Source organism: Chiloscyllium plagiosum, chromosome 7, assembly GCF_004010195.1.
Source record: "Chiloscyllium plagiosum isolate BGI_BamShark_2017 chromosome 7, ASM401019v2, whole genome shotgun sequence".
In the NCBI taxonomy this organism is placed as follows: Eukaryota; Metazoa; Chordata; class Chondrichthyes; order Orectolobiformes; family Hemiscylliidae; genus Chiloscyllium; species Chiloscyllium plagiosum.
The window spans coordinates 72,250,782-72,268,408 of NC_057716.1; the positions used below are offsets into that span (position 1 = coordinate 72,250,782).

General features: G+C 39.8%; 1 protein-coding gene across 4 annotated transcripts in view; it reads left to right on the forward strand.

Annotated features, from left to right (window-relative positions):
• LOC122551698 (R3H domain-containing protein 1) overlaps nt 1-17,627 on the forward strand; it is an 85,387-nt gene that overhangs the window by 18,712 nt on the left and 49,048 nt on the right. For all 4 annotated transcript variants that reach the window (XM_043694028.1, XM_043694030.1, XM_043694029.1 and 1 more), the window contains 3 exons: nt 10,002-10,125; nt 14,941-15,101; nt 16,656-16,804. In XM_043694028.1, coding sequence (XP_043549963.1) covers nt 10,002-10,125; nt 14,941-15,101; nt 16,656-16,804 — 434 coding nt within the window. The remainder of the gene's footprint in view (nt 1-10,001; nt 10,126-14,940; nt 15,102-16,655; nt 16,805-17,627) is intronic.

A 17,627-nucleotide genomic window follows, 5' to 3' on the forward strand; every position in this document is an offset into this window, starting at 1 on the left:
TCATGAGAGTACTGTTAGAATTTAACTGGCTGAACCTGCAGTTCAGCAGCACATGCACCTGGTTAACTGCTTGTTTACACTCTAACAGCGCACTAAATTATAAAATTGTCTGAAGATATGAGGGAAAACATGTTCTCCCCGCCATGATAAATCACTCTTGCATCCCATTATTGAGTTTGTTTGTCTGCTGAATCATTGCCACTGTAATGACATATTGAAGACTTGTCTTCTTAAGAACTTAACCCACATGGAGTTGAACTTGAAGGCAGTTACATGTTAATGAATAGCTACAGTTCTAAGATACATGTTCAAATATCGTTTTCTATTACTTTGCACAAATGTGCATTTTTGTCTTTACGGAGCATTTCTAGGTGCTGGTTTTTCTAAATCGTGTGATTGACGGTAGTTTATATTTCTCTGGATGATGTGGAATGTCCTGTATTAAACTTAAGTTTTTTTTAAGCAAAATCAGCATCTATGGAATTGTAAAAAGCAATAGATAGTTGCACGCCAGATCCAGATAACTTCTACCCAAAGATGTTTCAAGATATGGATTCGTGGTCTATGATCTAATTATCCATTTTTTTCAATAGTTCAGTAGAGTCAGGAGTGGTTCCCTTAAATTGCAGGATAGCTTTCACACTTCTGATCTTCAGGAGAGGGATAAATCTGTGCTATAGATATAAAATGCTAAGCTTATCTTTCCTGTTTTTGTCTGATATAACTTTTTATGCACTTGTTGTAAAGGTTTACTTGTTGAAGTAACAGATTATTTCCTGTGGAATGATTAAGGGATAATTGATTACACTTAACACAGTATTAATAAGAGCAGATAGCATTGGTTGATAAATTGCTTTCATTGATTGAGACTTCAGTGAGATTAGGAAGCAATTCAAAAGTTAGTTTCCAACCTTTCACAAGTGAAGTTATAAAAGCCCTTTTCCATAAAGAGAGAAGTATGAATTTCTCTTCTCAGACAACATTTGATACAAAGCTGATGGTTAATCTTTAAATGTGAAATTGATCGATTCTTGTTAACCAAACTTAAGGACAGTGAAAAGTCAAATAAATGTATAGTTAGATCAGCCATGATCTTAATGAATGATGGAAGGGGCTTAAAAAAACTGAATGGACTGCTATTTTAGTGCCTGTGGGCTGGATTTTAGAGGGGAACTGTGGTCCCTCCCATTGAGAAGAATGTTAATTTTTTTAGGTTTAAAAATTCTACCATGAGCTCCACAGAACCTCCCCAGCTTGGAGGGCTGCCAACCAAAATGATTTGCCGATAGTTCTGTTGTTCCACCTGGGATTGCTTCTTGAGACAGCCCACCATGCCGAGGAGTCCATGCAGGTTCTGCGGTTGGGTTTCACAGCGAGAGGGATCTTGGCCCAAGATCAAAAATCCAGGAACGTCCAGGGTTAAGATGACAACTAACAGAGGGTGCTTCTGATGGCAAATGAGGGCTGATTCCAACCCCATTTGGGGTTACTATAATTTCTGCATGGTGTGGCTCTCCCCTGCTGCAGGTACCATGCAAGAGTTGACGAGACAAAACCTTAAAATGGCGATGAATGCCAACTTGAGGGTCTGAATAGATCAAAGGATGGTTGGAGTACTTGACACTTGCTCAGTGTTGAAGCTATTTATTTGTACTGATGATGTTTGTTCTGAATCAAGGTCCATCCTTCTGCATTCTGGACCAGCTCATTAACAAAGACATTAAAGTTGATGAACTGCTGCAGCACAGGCATTTCATGTTAAATCTTTCTCAAACCATATATCCATCTACTCCACTATAACACTGCCAAAAAGAATTGCAGATTTACACAGCAAGCCGTTGACTACAAACATATATACAAATTACAGATTGGAGCAGACTAATTGGTCCTTCAAGCTTGCTTTGTCACTCAGTTATTTTAGAGCTGATCTGATTTTACCTCACGTACACATTCTTGTCTACCCCATAACCTTTCACTCCTTTGTTTCTCATGAACTATTCCCCGTCAACCTCTACCTTAAAAATGTTAAGATTCATCCTTCACCCTCTTTTGAGGAAGAGAGTTCCAAAGAACACTCGACTCTCTGATTAAAAAAATGTAAATCCTCCTTATTTGTCTTAAATGGGTGATGACTTATAACAGTGACCCTTGATTCTGGATTCATCCACGAGAGAAAAAAAAGTTTCCATTTCCACCCAGGAATCTGTATTTTTAATCAAGTCACCTTTTACTCCTGCTCTTATAAGCTGTCCTGCCTTAAGAAAACCCACCTATCCAAGTAATTAATCCAGTATGCCTACTCTAAGCAGTTTCCATCTTTGCTTAAATAGAGAGGAGTACTGAATACCACAATAGAGAGGAGTATTAGGCATGAACTGAGAAATTAGATTTGGGGTGACTGTTTGAGGGCAAATCCACATCTGACATGTGGAAGTCTTTTAAAGACCAATTGATCAGTGCTCAAGACCTCAGCCTTTTCCAAGTTACTCCAGATGTGGTCTCCTTGGCCTGTATAACAGTAGCAAAAACTCCCAACTTTTATGATCAATTCCCCTTGTTTTCAGTGATCCTACTGCATCTCTCAGCTGAGATAATGTTTTTTTAATCCTACAGAAGTACAGTTTCACATTCTCACATTATGCACCAGTTGCCACATCTTTGCCCATTACTTAACTGACTTGTATCTTTTAGTAGACTCCATGTATCCTCCTCAGTTTCCTACTTATATTCATGTCATCATTAAACTTAGCACCATGCTTTCAGTCTCTTCAGCCAAGCTATAGTAACTTGTAAAAGGCTGAGGTCTTGAGCACTGATCAATTGGCCTTTAAAAGACTTCCACATGTCAGATGTGGATTTGCCCTCAAATAGCCACCCCAAATCTAATTTCTCAGTTCATGCCTAATACTGTTGTAGTTAGCCTTCACCCAAGTACCAGTCTTATCCATAACTATCGTAAAAGTTACCAAATTATGATTACTGTTCCTAAAATGCTTTTCCGCTGAAACTTTGATCACCTAGCCAGGCTCAGTTTCCCTGACACAAAGTCAAATACGGCTCATTCACTATTTGGACTATCTGCGTCTTGTTTCAAAAAAATTCCTGGATGCACGTGACAAATTCTGCTTCATCTAAGCCCCGGCACTAAGGTAATCCAAGTCAATAATAGGGGAAGTTAAACTGCAGCAACTCCATTTTTACAAATATGATCTGCCTACGTATCTGTTCCCCATCATAGTCATTGAACCTTTCTTATTCATGAATTGTAGCCATATTGCTTTGCTGGATGAGCCCTCCAAGATGTCCTCTCTTGTTGCCTCTGTAACATCCTCAATTATTAAAGCAACTTCTCCACTGCTTTTACATCCTCCTCTATCACGCCTGAACCATCTTATTCCTAGAACAATAAGCTGTCGGTTCTGCCTTTCTTCCACCTAAGTTTCTGAAATTGCTACAACATCATAGTCCCATGTATTAATCCAGTTTTTAAGATCATCTGCCTTACCTGTTACACTCCTTGTATTAAAATAAATACACTGCAGTCCATGAATCCTGCCACATTCATTAACCTGGCCCTGCCTGTTCTTCGTATTAGAGTTGGTTGATTTAGCCCCTTTCCTCTCGATCACTCCACATGCTGACCTCCAGCTCTAGTTGCCAAGCCCCTTTCACACTAAATTAAAACCTCCCAAGTAATAATGACAAATGTCCCTGCAAGGGTAGTGGTGCGATTTGTCCTTCTTGAGCAGGTTCCTCCTATCATGGAAGAGATCCCAATGATCCAGGTACCTGAAGCCCTATCCTATACTAGCTCTCTAGTCTTGCATAAACTGTATTATCTTTGTATTTCTGGCTTTGCTAGCATGTGGCACAGGGTGTAATCCTAAAATATAATCCTCAAGGTGCTGCTTTTCAGCTTTGTACCTAACTTCCGAAATTTCTTTTGCCAGGCCTCATCTCTCTTCCTGCCTGTATAATTAGTACCGTTGTGGACCATGACCTCAATCATGCTTATTCTCTCCATTTTAGAATGGGCTGTTCCCACTCAGTGACATTCTGGACCCTGGCACCATGGAGGCAACACACAATCCTGAAGTCTCGTCATGACCACAGAAACGCCCATTTCTATCCCTGACTAGAGGTCCCTCATCACTACCATCATTCCACCATGTGCACTGTTCCAACTGTAAGCACCCATTTTCCTCCATACTGTTGCCAATACCCACGAGTCAAAACCCACTTCTCCAACATCTGTCTGTAAACCATACATTCATCTCTATAGGAGAAAGTGAGGACTGCAGATGCTGGAGATCAGAGCTGAAAATGTGTTGCTGGAAAAGCGCAGCAGATCAGGCAGCATCCAAGGAACAGGAGAATCGACGTTTTGGGCATAAGCCCTTCTTCCTGAAGGGAAGAAGGGCTTATGCCCAAAACGTCGATTCTCCTGTTCCTTGGATGCTGCCTGACCTGCTGCGCTTTTCCAGCAACACATTTTCAGCATTCATCTCTATAATCTAATTTGTCCTCTGCCAATTTGCATAAGCTCAGGTAACAATCCATAATTATTACTTTAGAGGTGCTTTTCTTAATGTGAGTTTAACTCTTCGTGGTAAATATGCAGAATCTGTTTTCTTGTCCTACTTCTGTTATTTGTACTACATGGACCAAAAGAATCCTTCCTCTTCCACTCCAAGTTCTTCTCCAGCTCTGAGCTGGATGTCCCTAACCTTGGCATGAGACAGGTTACACAGCCTTCCGGATTGAAACTCATTGTGCTGACATCAGTGTCAATTCCCTGCACAGGACAGTTCTCCACTAGCATGACATTCCTTTTTGCTCTCCCTACTTGACTGATTTCCTAACCATCATGTTATGGCCTCTCTGCTCTTTCACTTTGCAGACCTTTTCTCTACAAAGTTTAAAAGCACCTCAAACTATTTAACAGTTGTGTTCTGAGGCTCTTCCACTGCTGTCTGCTCAGTCCTTTTAACTTCCTTGGTTGTGGTCACATTCTCCTGTTCCTTGCTGCTGACGAAAATACACTATTCTTTTTCGGAGAGATGCGATTTTCTTATAAGAAACTGTGTCCAGAATGTCTGAAGTTTAGCTTCCAGTTCAACAATTCTGATCTGGAATTCATCGTGATTTTCACACTCTGCGCACGTGTGTTTGTCCTGGGTTGCCTTAGCATCCAATGTTTCCACAACTGTCCATGCTTAGTTATTTGTGCTGTTTATTTAATTTACTTTAATTACTTTGTAATTTACAATAATTCCAATGTATAGTAGAACTTATTGTGTATCTTAAATGTTAGTACTACCTACAACTAAAGTTTAACTTTTTTATTTCAGCTAGTTACTTTAGGTATTTTTATCACTTAAAAATTATTTGAAAGTGTTAGTATTTTCGGATCTACCATAACCCTGGTATCCTGCATTCACTTTATCCTTTGGGCAACAGTCCAAACAAAACAGTAACCTAGATTAAAATCAGAATTAACCTACTAACCAAACTTGCTGGATCCGAACGGTCGTTGCTGGCATAGTGCTCTAGACCTCAACACTTTTTCCTTTCCATACTTCCCAGAATTCAACTGCACACCTCTCTAACAAAAGTCATTATGCACCAAGACCCAACTTGTTCAATTAAATGTGCCAATGAGCATCCTGACTGCCTTCCTGTCCTTAAAAGAATCACTCCCCAAATCATTGTGCTGCACTTGATTTACCATTCCATGACTACCTGTTCAACCTGAATACCTACTGTCTGCCTTCCATCTCAGCACACCATGGAGAGCAATCTTCCTGAGGTAGATCTACTGTCAAATATCCTCTGCTTCAAGGAATGGGAAGCGCAAGAAGTCGCAAACAGATTTCTTGGGACAAACCCCATCTTCAAAACCAGGGCACCTGTGCAGGCAACCTCTAGAGCTGAAGCCTCAATAGAAACCCGTCCTACACTTGAGTGACTCTAACAATGCTGCAAGTTATGAAACATTGTCTCATTTACAGAATGAGTGGCTTCATAAATACCTTAAATGTGAATGGCTTTAAGGATTTGAATTTTCAAAATAAATTTCCTGCAGCTGACTGGTTCCTATTATGAAGTAGCTGGAAGCCATGGGTATAAGACCCTGTATGATTTGAAATGGGTGCTTGTTAGAAAATTGATTAATGTGGCAGCTCCTGGAAGTTAGGCAAAGAACATTTTACTGGTTGTTCCAAACTAAATCCAACCAAAGCATTGACTTAGACCCACCACTCTGAAACCCACTTCACTGGCTGGTCCAGCATTTTTATTGCTCATCACTCATAGCCTTGAAAAAATAGTGATGAGTTACTTTCTGGAACTGCTACAGTCCACTTGTGTAAGGTACAACCACAGAACTGTTATGGAGGGAGTTCCAGGATCTTGATCCAGCAACACTGAAAGGAATGACGATATATTTTTATTTCAAGATGGTGAGGAGCTCCATGTATCTGCTGCCCTTGTCCTTCCCGATGAAATTTGTTGTGGGTTTAGAAAGCGCTGTGTAAGGATCCTTGAATAGTTGTTGCAGGATGCTTGTAGATAGTACCAGCTGCAGCCACTATGTATTGGCATTGAGGTAGTGAAAGTTTTGAGGATATACTACCAATCAAGTGGCCTGCTTTGTCCTGGATGTTGTCAAACTTCTTGAGTTGCTGGTGTTAGTCGTCCAGGCAAGAGAGAAGTATTCCATTATAGTCCTGAATTGTGCCTTAAACGATGGTCAGGCTTTGAGAAATCATGAAGTGAGTTACTTGCTGCTGTTTTCGTCACCTCTGACTACTTATTGTAAGATTATAAGCTGTAGGTTTGCTTTGATCCCTTTACTAATTAAAAATCTGTCTATCTCAGCCTTGAATATACTAAACAACTCAGTCTCTCCTGCCCTTTGCTTTCAAAAAAGTGCCACAGATTCACTCCCCTCGGAAAGAAAAAAAACCTTCCACTCTGCCTTAACTGAGTGACCCCTGAAACATGAAATTATGACCTCTCGGCATGGACTTTCCCAAAAGGGGAAACAACTGCTTTGCATGGCTCATTCAGTTCAGTATCTGGTAACTTGTAACCTATTGATGTTAATGGTGGGAGATTCAGCAATGGTAATGCCATTTCAGGCTGGGAGAGATGTTTCGAATCTCTGGTGGAAATGGCCATTGTCTGGCACTTGTGGAATGACACTTGTCACTTTTCAGGCCAAGTCTGAAATGAGGTCAGGAACCTAACCTGTGCATCTGTCAGCAGTTGCTCCTTGATAGCACTGTTAACAATCCTTTCAGTCACTGATGGAGAGTCAACTAATAGGATGGTAATTGGCCTTTTTGTAGACAGAACATAGCTAAGCAATTTACCATATTGTTTTGGTGCTGTATTACTTGATTAGGGTATAGCAAGTTTTAGAGGACAAGTCTTCAATACAATTGCTGGAATATAGTCAGGGCACATAGCCTTTCAGTAGCCAGTGTCTTCAACCATTTTTTCATATCACTAGGTGTGAATTGAATTGATTGAAGACTAACCACTCACTTCTTGATACTTGGGACCTCAGGAGGAAGTTGTCTAGGTAAAAACAATGACTGCAGATGCTGGAAACCAGATTCTGGATTAGTAGTGCTGGAAAAGCACAGCAGTTCAGGCAGTATCCAAGGAGCAGTAAAATCGACAAAAGCCCTTCACCAAGAATACAGGCAGAGTGCCTGAAGATTGGAGAGATAAATGAGAGGAGGAAACATCACAGAAGCGCTTCACAGGACGCTCCCAAGCATGGAGGATGTCACCCAGACAGGGGACGAAACGTCTGCAACACAAATTCCCAGCTCGGCGAACAGAACCACAACAACAACGAGCACCCGAGCTACAAATCTTATCCCAAACTTTGAACGCTCTTCAAAATCAATCTCATTTAGGGTGGTGGTAGAGGTACAGAACATTCTGAAAGGTGTAGTCTTTGTGAAGAAGCAACTTTATCTCCACAAGGAGATGGTCACTCTTCACAATATTGTCATGGATAAATGCCTCTGTGGTAAATGCACTTGTGACGTAGAAATAACGTAGATTTTTATCCTGTTGTTACAGTCGTTATCACACTGAATGCTGGAGGCGATTCCGTTTGCTCATGTTTATCATTAATGCCATGAGACAGCATAGCTTCTGAAGTCTATGTTCAGCACACTCGGGACAACGGCTTCCTGATTGTATTTCACTTTATTGTCACCTCTACTGCCTTTATCTTGTTGGCAAGGCAAGACCCACACATGCACAGTTATAGTGCTATTTGTAAGGTATGATTCAGTGAGTTTGACTAGTCCGTGAGGCAGGTTTCCCAGATCGTTTTGGCACGAGCTGTCAGGTATTGGTAAGGAGGACTTTTCAGGGTTAACATAGCTGAGTTTGCTTTTGTTTTGGGTAACAAGGTTGCTGTCATGTGCTCCATCAGATGCCATTGCTTTGTTGAGACATTTCAGCAGTTTGGTACAACTGAGTTGCTATTTCAGACGGTGTTTGAGTTCACCACTTTGCTGTGAATCTGGAGTCACTTGTAGACTTATCCAGATCAGGATGGCAGATTTCATTCCATAAACTGTATTTGTAAACCAGATGACTTCATCATAATTAACAATATTTTCATGGTAAGAATTAGAGATTTAGTTGCAGATTGTTTTTTTTTAATATAAAACCCTATTTCATCTTCTGCCTTGGATTACTAGTCCAACAATACCAGTATACAATTTCCTCCTTCTGGCATTAATTTTTATTACAAAATGTGATTCTTATATATGGATTTCTCATTTATCCGTTGGGACAGAAGGTAATGCACAGTACTCTTTTTCTTTTGTTGTTTTGGGTGGGATATAGGCTTCTTAGAGCACCACTATCTTATCAGTTTGTATTTTAAAAGTCACTGAACTTTCAGAAATTGCAAGCAGTCAATTTATTTCAATGCACAGTCCATTGGTAATTGTAGCTTGGCATGCACGCATGTATCTTAGAGGGAAAATTGTTCTTTCTCACCATTCTATTTGCCCTCAAATGTGCCATCCAACTTCACCTCTCACTGGCTCTAACATGCTTTTCTTTTAGAAGATCACCTCTCACAGGTCTCATTAATCATTGCCTACTTTCTATCTCGATAAACAGATCTTGTCAGTCTTTTCATTTTTCACCTTTCTGCCTGCCGGCTCCATGTGACAAGACATACCTCCCACTCTCTCACTTGAGCCTCCTATTCCTTCAATCATCCCCCAATATCTAACCCTTATGCAATTGTGTTTTAGTACTCAATCCTGCCCAACCTTGCTGTTGTGAGCAAGATGTCTACCTCACTGTGCAAAACATTCCAGACAGTCCAGTGTATACGCTTTATAGGGAGCATTGAGAATGGTCTTAGGATCAGTTGTGCCATGAATAACTGTTCATTCCAAAGTGAAATGGTGTTTATGCTGACCTAATCTTTCAGAGTTCACCTGTCGTTTGGATTATAAACTGCATGTTGGAATTTGCTGAGCAAATTCCACTCTGGATTACTACTCTTAGGTTGCTTTGCATCCATAACAAACTGATTTGTGCAGAATATAGAAGAATTTTGAGACCGGATGAATTAAATTGAATTCAAAGCGGAAGCCTACTTTGCAAAACTGGGTAACCAGCATTAATCTTGCATCATGTTAACTTCATAAACTGTACATTAATACTTCTAATAGTATAAGACAGGCCCATATACAAAATGATTACACTGATGTGTAATCTTTTGGGGTCCTTAAAGGGGATTGAATAACTGGTATATGGGGATGATGCTTAAATACAATGCCCATAATATATTGAGATTATGGTGGTGCACTTAATTGAGCTGTGCTGTTGTAACAGATTTTGGTGCAAGTGAAATGATTGCTTATTGTGTTGATACAAAAATAAAACTTTTGGCTCATATTTCACAGCAACAATCCTCTTTAAGAACTGTTTCTCTTTTCCTTTTTCAGCTGTCTAGTTGTTACTGTGCTCCAGGTCAGTACCCCCATTCTAATCAACAGTATCGACCTGTAGCCCCTATCCATTACAACACTCAGCAGAACCAGCCATTGTCACAAACTGCCCAGCAAACAGGTTGGTTTCTGTTTGTGCTCATTTTCTTTCTTGTTTTCAAGTCTGTGTTTGAATCTAATCACTTACATTTTTCATTTAATTGATCATCCAAAGTCCTTGGAATAATTAATCCTGAGAACAGAGGAAGTTAAAGAATTATGCTGTTGCTCACATTTATTATTTCCCCCAAAAAATGGACTTAAATCATGTTTTTGCACCATTTTGTGAAAATCAGAGGTATAGAATGAACAGGCATGATTTTCTTTGAACTTGTCACCCTGTTGGATTCTATTCTGACACATGTTTGATGGATGTTGAATATGAATTTATCATTGGTATTTCCATGAGTTGTTGAATACGAGGCCGGAGCACTGTCTGAGAGTGCTAGATTTCTCACAGTGAACCGGTCTCTTTTTCAGCTGCTTCATAATCTGCTGGAAAAATGGCGAGTTCAATGGTTTACAATATCAAGATGAAATATGGTGAAACAGATCTTGGAACGTCTTTTTTTTCCCCCAAATGTCTCAATAGGATGTTGCTAACTGAAATTCTGTGAATCTGAAGATTAATATGATTTGGTTAAAAATTAGGGATCATATTCTGATTTAGTTTGTCATTGTAAAATACATTAAATCAAGCATATTTTCTGCATAAAGTAAGATTGTAGAAAATTTATTTAACTCGCACGGAATTGTCTTTTGCACCAAATACTTTTGTTATTTCTCCATTTTGGTGATGGGAGGTGAATAAAAGCATCTAAAAATGGAATGGTGCTTGTTGTCCTGAGGAAAGGTTCTGAACCGTCTATTTATCCTGCCCTGCTTTTCTGTCTTGGGAAAATGATGGTCATTTGCTGCGCAGCGTTGAAGTAATTGAAACATGTACACCATTGTGCTGCAATCTCTTGCCACTTTTAGTGTGAAGTTTATCTGGAGCAGTTTGTTTAAAATAGAACATTGTTCTTGGATGTTCATATTTATAGAGAATGCGATGCTGTTTGTCTGAGACACTCTTGTCGCTTGGTGGTAGTATTCCTGCCTCTCTCCCAGGAGACCCACATTCAAATCCCCTGCTCCAGAGATGTGTGAGATCATTTCCAAACAGGTTGATTGGAAAGTAATGCTGTTTTCTAATGTTCCTTAATTTAAAATTTTACTGAATCATTGAAAAGTCTACAGTAGTGATTTTAAAAGATTGAATTTGTTTAAAATGCGGGAATAATTACTTGGTATTTTGTACCATAACATGGTTTGTAATTTTCATCACTTATTAATTCCTATACCAAATTTATACTTTGGGTTTGTAAACTGGTGTTGAAATATCTCTCTGGAGTAGTCGTACTTCAACATCAGCTTACAAACCCAAAGTATAAATTTGCCACTTGAATTAAATAGTGACCACAATTACAAACCATGTTATCTGTACAAAATACCTAATAACTATAACAGTAAATATATTATCGCTACTATTTACTGTTATATGATACAAAAAATATATTTTCTAATTCGTCTGAACTCTGATTATATTCAACCTGGTCAATCATGTTTTCATGTTCTGACAACTCTGAAGCAGGTAGAACTTGAACAAAGAACAGTAGAGTACAGGAACAGGCCCTTCGGCCCACGATTTTGGGCCAAACATGACGCCAAATTAAACTAATTCCTTCTGCCTGCTTTTGGGTCATATCCCTCCATTCCTTGCATATTCATGTGCTTATCTAAAAGTCTCTTAAATGCCCCATTGCATCTGCATTGACCACCACCCTCAAGGTAAAAAATAACTTGCCCCTCACCACCTCCTTTGAATTTTGCCCCTTACCTTTTAAATGCATGAACCCAGTTTTAGACACTTCAACTCTGGGGGCAAGAGATTCTGACAGTCAACCCTATTTATGCATCTCATAATTTTATAAACTTCTATCAAATCTCCCCTCAATCTCTGCTGCTCCAGAGAAAACAACCTCTGTTTTTCTGGTGCCTCGTTATTGCTCATACCCTCCAATCCAGGCAGCATCCTGGTAAACTTCTTATGCAATCTACAAAGCCTCCATATCCTTACTGTTATGTGACCAAAATTGAACACAATACTCAAATGTGGCCTGACCAAAGTCTTATAAAGCTGCAACATGATATTCTAATTCTTGTAATGAGTTTCCTGACCAATAAAGGCAAGCATGCCAAACACCACTTTTAACACCATACGAGTTGCGTTACCACTTTTGTGGATCTGAACTCCAAGATGCCTCTGTATATCACTGCTGTTCAGGGCCCTGCCATTAGCTATATATGTTTCCTTAGCATGTGATCCCGCGAAGTACATCTGGATCAAACTCCATCTGCCATTTCTCCACTCATATCAGCAACAGATCTGTATTCTGCTGTATCCTTTGACAACCTTCCATACTATCCACAACTCCACCAATCTTTGTATCATCTGCAAATTTACTAACCTACTCATCTGTAGTTTCTGAGATTGTCCCTACTTTCCTTTCTTGAACAAAGAAATTACATTAGCTACGCTCCAGTGGCTATTGAGAATATAAAGATCTTGGTCAAGCCCCCAGCAATCTCCCCTTTTGCCCCTCTCAGTAACTTAGGATAGATCCATTTGGCCCTGGGGTCTGAGTCACCTGAATGCCGACACCATTTCTTCCTTGATCTCAAAATGCCCAGCATATTCGCATGCTCCACACAAACCTCACTCTCCTCCATAGTCTTCTCCTGGGTGCATACCGATGCTCAGTACTCTTTTAGGATCTCACCCACATTCTCTGCTGCTGAGCAGAAGTGCCCTCCTTTATCCTTGAGTAGTCATATCTTTCCCTAGTTAACCTCTTTATTTTTAATGTATGTACAGAATGCCTGAGGATTCTATTTAACATTACTTGGCAAGGTCATTTCATGGCCTCTTCTTGCTCTCCTCATTCCCTGCTTGAGTTCTTCCTGTACTCTTTATATTTCTCACAGGCCCTGTCCAATTTTAGCTTCCTAAAGCATACATTTGGTTTTTTTTTCTTTTTTTTTGGATGAAATTCTCAACCTCCCTCATTACCAAAGAGTCCCTTACCTAGCGAGCCTTGTCCTTTCTCTACTGCTGGTCTAGAAAGCTCATGTTCCAGTAAGGAGTGAGTACTATTGCACCACAAGAGCTCTCCTAATTACTCAGGCCTTGGTTACTTTAAGCAACCTTTTGGACATGAGATGACGCATCTCTGGCACAGGTGAGACTTCAGCCAAGACTTTCTGACTTAGAGGCATGGGCTCCTCCATTGTGCCACAAGAGCTCTAAAACACATTTTGTTTTGTGGTGGATCCACCATCAAATCCCCTAACTAATGAACTAAACAAATGAACACTGCTTGTGGCAAATCCCAGCTCTCTCTTTGATTCACGTAGGACTTGAACCTAGGCCTTCTGACTCACAGATAGGTGCACTACCGTTTTTCCACACGAGTCAGCTTTTTTTTTTAAGGGAGTGCTTTCATGCACAACTGAACACTTTTTTTTCCCTACAAGGACCTTTTTGTTCTAATACCCAGAAGTGTTATTACACACAACCGACTGGCGCTTTTCCACCACCAAATCACTGGTGATTCTTCTTCACTTGGATAATTGGAAACACTTCCAATAACGTGTTTCCAATTAATCAATTTATGTGCAAAGCCTGGTAAGGTCAATGCAAAACCACCAGTGTGATTGGAGAAGGCCAAGTGAGAAGGAGGCGATTAATCCATAATTGAGTTAGATGAGGAAATTAGGCACTGTACCCCTCAGAGACCCACTTGTCTCTACTGCAAGAGTATTGGTGGAAACTACATGCTGCCTCTTAAAGACAACACCAGCTGTCTTTATTTTTATGTATCTATCTCCGAATCGCCCTGTTCGGAGATATCACTGCACATCTTTGGAGCTGGTGAGTTTTGAACCTTGGTCTCTTGGTGCCACAAGAATCCCAAGACCCAATTCTTAAATAAAAATTCCATTGAGCACCACCTGGACTGAATCAACTCTGGAGATAGCTGGTTTAGCATGAGGGGTGGTAATGTCACTTATGAACCCAGATTTCAAGTTTCATAGAGCTAATTATGGTACAGTGGTAGTGTCCCTACTTCTGAGCCAGGACACCTAGTTCAACTCCCACCTGCTCACATCTCTGAACTGGTTGATTGGAAAATATTATCTGACTTACCCATAAATGGACCTGCTGAGTTGTTATTCTGCTTGTCTGCAATGCAAATTTGGATGCATCACAATTTCCTTTGCAATACTGAGACCATTGAAGTTGTTAGATACCATAAAGTACTTCAAAAGTCAAAACTATCAATTGTTATATTTTCTAACAAAAATGTCTTCTGAGCAAAGCATAAATGAAGCAAAATTAGCAAGAATTAGATGAGCTATTCATGCAACTGACCAAAACCGCACTCAAAGAAGATACAATTCTGCTTTAAGTAAAATACACAAAAATTGAATAAACTTTTGTCAGAATTGTTATTTTTACTAAAATGACATCTATCTTCTGCAAGTGTTCTTTAATATGAAACGCAAGTTACTTTGAATGAAATGTACTCAATGTTTTGCTTCTAAATAAAACCATGTATTTTGAGAGAGAAATGTAATTTGAAGGTACCACATGATATAATAGGGAATTAACTAAAAAATCCACATTTTGAAAGTTTACATGTTATCAAATAGAATTTGAACTCAGTTTTTCTTGCAGTCCCATTTTACCAATACTCATGTTTCAAGGCATTATAAATCCTTCATATTATTTGGGAAGTGCCTAGTTTGTGGGAAAAATGGACTAAATTACAAATCTGGAATTGTGTTGTTGCAGGCTTTCAAACAATGATGTCAATGTCAAGTCAACAACAGAGCTATCAGGGCTTGGTTACTGTTCAGCCTCAAAATCAAAATGTTGTGAGTGGCCAACATAGCAATGTGGGCAGTCAGATGCAAAGCATGATGATTCAGTATCCTTCAATGCAGTCCTATCAGGTATGTCACTTGAAGTGATTTTTATTTGCCTATCTTGTCATTCACTTCAGGAAATAGAAAAGTTTGAAGGTAATGTAAATATAGATGATTTTTGTTCAAAGTACCATGATATGTCCCAGGCCTCAACCAGTTGTTTTACTGAGGATGGCTAATCTTTTGGTTTAAAATAATCAGCTGTGTTACTAACATGTAACCTCACATTCCATCCTAGTTGCTCCACTAACATATCCTGATACAGTTCAGTTGGAAATAGCAGGTGCCATTACATTACTGCAGTCTGTTAGCTTCCCTAAAGTCAATGCATGCTCGCTAATCACATTATAGAATAGAGAACCTGCACCCCCACGAACACTCTCTCCCCCACCCCCCCACTCCCCCCTCCAGTCTGGTGTCATTCCTGGATTTGGGTTGTTTGAAACAGTTGACAGTCACTTTGCAGTTAAGCTGTTAAATATTCCTAAAATTGAAAGGTTTTTAAAAAGTCAGTTCTCTTGAGAGTGATACCAGCAATGCAATACCCGTAGATTCCTGTGAAAATGTGGTCGTGAGCTTTGTTTTGAACTGCTCCAGTCCATACAGTGAAGATGTTTCCACCGTACTAGTAGGTAGAAAGTTCCAGGATTTTGTACCGGTGATTTTATCTACATCAAATGGTGTGCATCTTCTTGGAAAATGTTCCCGGACATGCCTTGGCAATTTGGTGCAAGAACAGTGTCACTTGTGCATGTGACAGACAGGACACATTGATCTATGATGAAAATGGAGCGCTAACCAAGCAGATGATTATGTCCTGAATAACGTGAAGCCCCCTCAGTATTATGATTAGATTAGATTCCCTACAGTGTGGAAACAGGCCCTTCAGCCCAATCCACACTGACCCTCTGAAGAGTAACCCTCCCAGATCCATTTCCCTAACACTACGGGCAATTTTAACATGGTCAATTCACCTGACCTGCACATCTTTGGATTGTGGGAGGAAACCGGAGGAAACCCACGCAGACACTGGGAGAATGTGCAAACTCCACACAGACAGTTGCCCGAGGCTGGAATTAACCTGGGACCCTGGTGCTATGAGGCAGCAGTGCTAATCACTGTGCAACCGTGCCGCCCTCAATTGATGGAGTCCAAGAAAGGTTATTCAATGGCACTCTGCTATTACTTGTTGGTAGAGAGATTTTAAAGAATAAGTCAATTGTCAGATTACATAATCTCTGATCTGTTTAAGTAGCCGATACATTATTATGTCTTGTTTAATTCGTTTCGTTTTCAATTGTGATCCATAATATATTGATTGTGTGGTAAACCTAGCAGTGATAATGTTATTTGATATCAAGAGAATGTGAGTATACTCTTTAAAGTTGGAAAAGTTCATTGACTGATACTTGATTTTACAAAAATTGTCCTTGCTACTACTTGTTATCTAATAAACTTAGCTAACATATAAAATGCTTAAAAAAACTTTGATTATTTATTGATACTGGAATAATTTTTTGTGGTTTCAATGCTGTCTGCAAAGCTGCAAGTTATCTTTCTTCTATCATGTTTAAAATTCAGATGTCATTAACTCCAGGCTCCCAAGGCGTGAGTCAACAGTCTTATCAGCCAATTCTAATCCCAGGTCATTCAAACCAAGGTCCTTTACCTTCTGCAGGAATGCCAGTCTATTACAGTGTTATCCCACCAACTCAACAAAATAGTATGAGGTCAGTATCTTTGAAATATTTCAAACTGTTCACTTTCATTTTCATGAAACGGATGATTTTTCGTTTTATTTCATTCCTGATTGTATCTGACCTTCCGTGTGTTTTAATATCAATAGTTCAGTCCTAATCTCAAGAATTTTAGGGAAGGTTAAATTCAAGTTTTGGGTGCTGGGGGCAATACAAAGACAACAAAGAAAATTACAGCACAAAAACAGACTCTTCAACCCTCCAAGCCTGCATCAGTTCAGATCCTCCATCTAAACCTGTCACCTATTTTCCAAGGATCTGTATCCCTCTGCTCCCAGCCCGTTCATATATCTGTATAGATACATTTTAAATGACGCTATCCTGTTCGCCTCTACCACCTCTGCATAAAGAACTTTCCACTTAAACCTTTCCCCTCTCACCTTGAACTCATGAGTAATTGAGCCCCCCACTCTTGGGGGGGGGGGGAAGCTTCTTGCTATCCATTCTGTCCACACCTCTCATGATTTTGTGGACTTCAATCAGGTACCCCTCAACCTCCTGTGCGCCCCCTCCAAAGCATCCACATCCTTTTAGTAATGTGGCAACCAGAACTGTATGCAGTATTTCAAATGTGGCTGAAGTAAAGTCCTATATAACTGTAACGTGACCTGCCAACCTACTCAATACCTCTGTCTGATGAAGGAAAGCATGCCATATGCCTACTTGACCACTCTTATCGATCTGCATTGCCAACTTGACGGTACAATGGACCTGAACACTCAGATCTCTCTGTGCATCAATTTTCAGCAGGGCTTTTCAATTTACCATATGGTTCACTCTAGAATTGGATCTTCCA